The sequence below is a fragment of the Cupressus sempervirens genome, chromosome 6 (assembly GCF_028749045.1).
Source record: "Cupressus sempervirens isolate cs-2001-9-10 chromosome 6, ASM2874904v1, whole genome shotgun sequence".
Taxonomy (NCBI): domain Eukaryota; kingdom Viridiplantae; phylum Streptophyta; class Pinopsida; order Cupressales; family Cupressaceae; genus Cupressus; species Cupressus sempervirens.
The window spans coordinates 231,967,183-231,973,699 of record NC_143123.1 but is presented as its reverse complement, the minus strand read 5'-3'; the positions used below and the strand labels follow the sequence as shown (position 1 = coordinate 231,973,699).

At 38.1% G+C, this 6,517-nt stretch overlaps 1 protein-coding gene across 9 annotated transcripts; it reads left to right on the top strand.

Annotated features, from left to right (window-relative positions):
- Positions 1–431: 431 nt before the first annotated feature.
- LOC149552107 (VAN3-binding protein-like) lies at positions 432–5,958 on the top strand. Of its 9 annotated transcripts, none has more exons than XM_089787578.1 (9): positions 432–568; positions 792–1,169; positions 2,437–2,556; positions 2,821–2,889; positions 3,567–3,942; positions 4,546–4,743; positions 4,836–4,885; positions 5,086–5,143; positions 5,268–5,958. In XM_089787578.1, exons 2-9 carry the CDS (start codon positions 837–839, stop codon positions 5,465–5,467), a joined length of 1,404 nt encoding a protein of 467 aa, XP_089643704.1. In that variant the 5' UTR covers positions 432–568; positions 792–836; the 3' UTR covers positions 5,468–5,958. The 9 variants fall into 9 exon arrangements, with proteins under 9 accessions (XP_089643704.1, XP_089643702.1, XP_089643709.1 ...); XM_089787576.1 differs by having other exon boundaries at positions 5,074–5,143; XM_089787577.1 differs by having other exon boundaries at positions 560–1,169.
- The last annotated feature ends 559 nt before the right edge of the window (positions 5,959–6,517 follow it).

The window sequence follows — 6,517 nt, the reverse complement described above, 5'->3', positions numbered from 1 at the left end:
GGAGAAATTTTCAGAAGAAAACTTCGAGAGCTGAAACACTTACTATAATGCCTTGGTAGTGCCACTTTCTGAAGATTGGCCAGATTTACAGCACGAACTCGTTTGTTGATTTTTTAACGTTGTTTGACATCTTCAGCTTTCTGATAATCCAATATAACTTCAACTTTTATACCCAATTCACGTTTGGGCCCGTTTTTCAATCCAGAAAAGAAAATGATTTGGAAATCAGAACAACGTGTCACCGATGTCCTTTGTAATGCTTTTTCTATGTTTGGGTTTCTGCATCAATGAGCTCGATTTCTGTACTGCAGCGTTTTATGCAGAGCAGGATAGAGAAATTGAGCGAGAAAACGACGAGTTTGGACATGTGGCAGGCATTAAGGCTGTTTCGCAGAAGGAGCAGTCAATCTGAGAATGCGATTCATGCTTTATCGCATGTAAACTTAAATCCATCCCATCTGTTTCTTTTGCCTTTACCCTTTAATCCTCTTCAATATTCCTATTCTTTGCTGTTCTTCCAGGGCTTTGACAAACCGTCGGCATCCACAAAGCTGCTTATTTAAGTAAAGTATGAATGCACTGACTTCCGTTACCTTAGCATTTAAGCTTTCCTCGATTCCCGTAGATTTGTTCGCATTACTTGCCTTTAATTAAAATAAGGTTGTCGGAAAGAATTTATGTGGCACTGTTGTTTCCTCTTTTTGTTTCCTAAGGACTTTATCTGACAATTTAGTTAAAAGAAGGTTCGCTGAAGGAAATCAAAATCATCTAGGATTTGGTTAAATCTGCAGATTTGGTCATTTCTAGGGTTTTGGCTTGGAAGCAAGAGATTTGTAATGGATTCTGCTACATTTGGTCCCATCAACTCTGCGCAATCTCTGGTAAATATTGAAGAAGAGTATCCAATATGCTTGCCTGGGAGGTCATTTGCACCTCCTGAGACTCCGCAAGAGCCAATGGAATTCTTGGCCAGATCTTGGAGCATTTCAGCATTGGAGGTGTCCAAGGCTCTTGCTCCTTTTACTGGTCATGGAGGGGGAAAAGGCGCCTCTGCTTTTCAAGAGAATGCTAAGTTTGCACCGGATAAATTGCCTTTAGTTACAGCTCCCTATTCATTTGCCTCCAATGGGACTTCGCAGCTAGTCATGGAACGGATTTTGGCACACCCAGTAAGTATCCTGCTTCATCTTTTGGATTATTACTTCCCGTCTGTGGATTCAGGCTTTTATCCTTTTGTTGTCTATCAGATGCTCTGTGTAGCGAGGTAGTTGTCAAATCGCAGTTGCTGAGAGCTTTTGCTTGCATCGTATTACCTTAAAGGGGTTAAATAAGAATATAAATTGAAATCTCAGCAAGCTAAAAACATTCTTACAAAATTAATGATCTGCTTAGGTTTTTTTCTGTTTTTAGGGAGCATCAAATTGTTTTGCATGGTTTTTCTTGTGTGATGTAGTGAGTAATTGGTATGTTTGTGTGATTAGTATCAATAGTTTTGTAACGCATCAGTCGTGTGGTTACACTTTGAATTAATTGCAATGGATTGGAAATGATCATGGTGGGTATAGACTCTAGGGCGAAATTGCCTAGCATGATAATTGGGCATTTGATGTTCAAACTCTACTGGTGGTTTACAATTACGGGTGAAGTTGATTTGCAGGTATTGGAAATTTATTGTTTTTTATTACAAAAATTATATGGGCGAGACTGAAAATGCCTTAATGGAATGAAAAAGATTAAAAAGCGTAACATAGTGTTGTGTTCTCCAGCTTTTCCCCCCATTTTGAACCTGTAAATTTTAATATTATCTTTTCTACATGTCTGTGTTCTAAAGAACTCCTTTCCCGGATTTGATCGAGTTCTCGAGATGGGTGTCATTGTTTGTGATGATAGGCATACTTCCAATCGCGTATACAAGCAGGATTGGGATGTATGACTTCATTTACTGCATTTTTCAATATTGCTCTCAGAATGTCTTTTCTTGCTGGGAAACTTTATGGGTGTCAGGGAGACCATGACACTTATTGTCCCCAGAATACAGAAAATGACTTGAAGCTATAACGAGAGGGGAAATGCTGGAGAAGTTAATGATTCATGAATTCCTTATTTGGGCTCTGGGCACAGTGCTGCTTTTTCATTCTTGTAGTAAATTGCTTGGTTGTGGGCTTTAGCTGGTTTTATGATTGTAGTGATTTGCCTGTTAAGTGCTTAAACTTAATAATAACGAAAAATATATATCGCTATCAGCGTGATTCGATCTACAAGGTTCTATACTTAACTGTAGAATTCAGATTAGTAACATTTGGCTCTATATCGTGGCTTTAGATAACGAAGGCCTTTGTGGATACTTGACATGTCCTGTGACATGATAACTACATTTACCCATTTTGTTCCGTTCATTTACCTGTTTGAAGCTAATAAATACTTTCTCCTGTACAGGAAAATAACATTTTGACATCAAGAAAGAGTCTTCATGGTGGACTTCCATTTACAATCCAAACTGCTGGTTCATTTGGTGGAAGTCCTCCTATTTCTCCAAGGGAATCTGATGATCTAAAGGTGTGTTATTTATCTATGATGCCTGTTTCATCCACCATGGCAAACTTTGCCGCTCCTTTTCACTGGGCTATTGTGTTAAAAGGAATATTACTTATTTGTTTCCAGTGTCCATTGTGTCATCCAGGTTTGCATTTTACTGTATCGAATTCTTAACCCTGATCTTTGCCACAATGATCACAGTCTGAGCAAGTCCTTTTCACAAGACAAATATGATGCTAATGCATGCTAGATCTTTTATATGTTTGTTACCATTGTCTTACCCAGGGTTGGATTTTACAGCAACGAGCTCTCAACCCTGATCTTTGCCACACTGATCATGCTCTGAACAATAGGGTATGGCTCCTTGAAATACAGGCTTATCTTTTTATGTGGGTCTTTCTTAATATATAGTTTTTATTTTTAGAATAACCTGTATATGATGAACAGCACGAGTTTCTGATTCACACGCTGGTCAATTCTTGATGGGTATACATTGAATGATGAGGCAAGGACAACTGTGGCTTGTTAAGCATAAGAAGACTGATTTACATTAGCCACTCTTGACCATTTAATTGTACATTTTAGAGAGTACTTAATTGAAACAGTTAATATGAGTGAGGTCTATCAGGAGTTACCAAAAATGTCGCTATTTTATCCTGTTACCAATTCAGAGCAGCAGTATTTAGTTGCTCTATCTGCACTATCTATAAGTCTTAAATGGTTAGATTTCTAATCCGGACTTGTAGAATATTGCAACTGCCTTGACTTGTTACAATTCAGGGGATTGGTACTTTCAATTCTGCTTGACAGACTCCCATAGTATATTCATGCTTCTGGGTAAGATTGTGTGGGAGTTTATCAGCATCAACATTTCCCATCAACTATATAATATGATGGACTGAAAAAATCTGTTAGTCATACTCCCATATTGTTATTGTTAGAGCCCAATTTTAGTTGCTTTCTCTGACCTCTGCTGGAACAAACAGATGTCAATGCTTTCGAAATTCTAACCAAGCATTTTTATTTTTCAGCTCTGCAAGAATGTCAGCTCAACAAGAACGCAGATACGAGGAAAAACAGTTGGAAGGTGGCTGAAAGATCTGAAAGAGAGAAAAAAAGAGGAGGCACGCACTCACAATGCACAAGTCCATGCGGCTATCTCAGTAGCTGGTGTAGCTGCGGCAGTTGCAGCAGTTGCGGCTGCTACTGCTACCTCATCCGGGGAGAATGGGCATTTAAAAACAAGTATGGCAGTTGCATCAGCAGCTGCACTTGTAGCGGCGCAGTGTGTTGAGGTTGCAGAGTCTATGGGAGCAGATCGAGAACAAATGGCTGCTGTGGTGAGCTCTGCTGTCAATGTCAAAAAGCCTGGAGATATTATGACCTTGACTGCAGGTGCAGCCACAGGTACTCCATGAATACATGTTTCCTCAAGTAACTTTTTTCAAGCAAAATGTCTGATTGCGGTGCTGCAATTTGCATGGATTATGTTCAATCGTCGTATTTTACTTACACTACCAGATTATGCCATGCCAATTCCATCCCAACGATGACTTTTGATAAAACCCTCTATGATAATTGCATGTGTGTTTCCACAATTCATATTAGTAATCATTTATTTTCGCTTCTAGATTTAGATTATGTATCTTTTAAAGCTAACGTTTCTGATCACACTCTGTAAACCAGTATATATTTTTCCTATCCTTGCTGCCCTTTTACTCTGATGATGGGACACAGTGTGACCCATAACTTTGGCTCAAAAAGATAGTCACAATCTTAATCCAGAAGCGGAAATAAGGTTACCCGCTATGATATTGAATACAGTATTCTCTTTGATTTTCTGAATACTTTCATTAAAAAACCATCTTCCCAGATTGATCTATGCATGTTAACTTATCGGAGGGATACTGCCATGGTTTATTCTCTAGAGGGGAGAATCTGGGAGTTTATATTGTAGATATGTGCTTTGCCAGTGGAATCTCTTATTAAATTCTCTTACTGCTCAATCAGCCCTGCGTGGAGCAGCAACTCTGAAAGCGAGGGCACAGAGAGAACTATGGAGTCATGCCTCTGTTATACCATATGAAAAGGGATCCAATCCATTATCTCGATTTAGTGGAGAGTTAGTTCCTGAGGATAATGAATCAGAAATATCTTCCCAAGATTTTCTTGCAAGAGGAGGTGACCTTTTAAAGCGCACAAGAAAAGGTGGTTTATCTTTTCCAAAAGAATATCTGTTTGGGTGAATTAAGGTACTCGAGTTAATATGGCTTATGACTAATGTAAAATTCTGTTAACAGGTGTCATTCACTGGAAACAGGTAGCTGTTTATATCAACAAGAGATCACAGGTGAAAATCAAAAATCATTTTTGTTTAGTATTTTCTCGTTTTGGCGGTATTGCGTGGTGAAGTCTGTTTCACGTCTCACTTTTGTTTATTGGACTTCACATGGTGATGAAATTCTGCCTGCATGCATAGAAATTCAGGCAATAGTCTGTATTTAATGTGGGATATTTCTTTTCCGTTTAATGTTCCAGAATGCATTGCAGGTGGTGGTGAAACTAAAGAGCAAGCACATTGGTGGTACATTTTCGAAGAAAAAAAAGAGTGAGGAAACTTCTTTGTGCTATGTTTTTTGACTGCAAGCAATTCTGCATAAAGAGAACTCCGTTTTCATTACTGATCTTGAACTTTGCTAAAGCTTGCATCCATTTGTTGAACATATTGGCAGGTATTGTTTATGATGTTTGCAGTGACATCCCTGCGTGGCCTGGTAGAAACTTATTGGAGGGAGAACAGAGGCGCCATTTTGGTCTTAAAACTGCTCGTGGAGTAATGGAGTTCGAGTGCAGCAATGACAAAGAGCAACAGATATGGACAGAAGGTATTCGGCATTTGCTTTCCTTGGCACAAAATCACAAGAAACTATAGGGCGATATCTTCCACGTTGCTCAGATTTGATGTAATATGACTTCAGAGGTTGAAGATTGTGTAATTCCCATCCGAATCAAATAATGAAAGAATTAGTGTGCTTCTCTCAATACAATATGTACATATAGCTTGGTTCGGGCTTTGCTAGGGAAGTGCCACCGGCAGCTATTCATATGAGATGATAGAGATTTGATTTCATACACATGTAAATTATAATTTTCCTGAACCACACTGTCCATGGTTTCTGAGTCTTCCAATATTTTATCGTGCATATACAGTTTATCAATACCTCCAATAGATTAGGGAAAAGCTATAAATCTACCCTTTTGTTTGTTATTTGTGCTTAATTATAGGCCAGTCAGTATTTACCTGACTTTATGATGTCAAGTGAGATTGTCAGTAAAGCCTTTTGGAATGGCAAATAAATCTGACAAAATGTAGCACATCAACTTTGACTAAATTTCACTCTAGATTTGATGAACCACTCATAATTTTGGTATTGATTTATCTGCTTTTGCATGACATTTTGTCTCTTAAAAAATCCTAGTAAATGAAATGTAATTCAACTTAATACATACGAAAACAATCTGGGTAGATTAGATGGAAGTTAATTAAATTAAACATGGGAAAACAATTTGAGGTTTCTTGTGATCTACCTCTAAGTAGCTACTTTTCTCGTAGCGATTGTGCAATCCTGACAGCAGAGCCTGTGTATGTCACTGATGAAGCACACCTAACAAATTCAATTTTATCTGTCCAACTGTTCAACTATCTATTGTTCAATAAGTAAGTCAATTTTAATTATTTAACATTTTTAAGTTCTAATAAATGATGTTTAAACCTTCCCACCTTTAATCAGCTTCTTATAAGACCTCTTCAACACCTCTATCAAAACCCTACCTCACTGTAGTCTCTTTAATGTAAGGACTAACATCATATTATAGTGGAGTGGAAAATGTTATCTATGAGTATCTTATTTCCTCGCGCACGTTCTTGCTCCGGTGGTTTTGTTACAACTTTTTTTCCTACGTAAATAACCCCTTTCAGCAC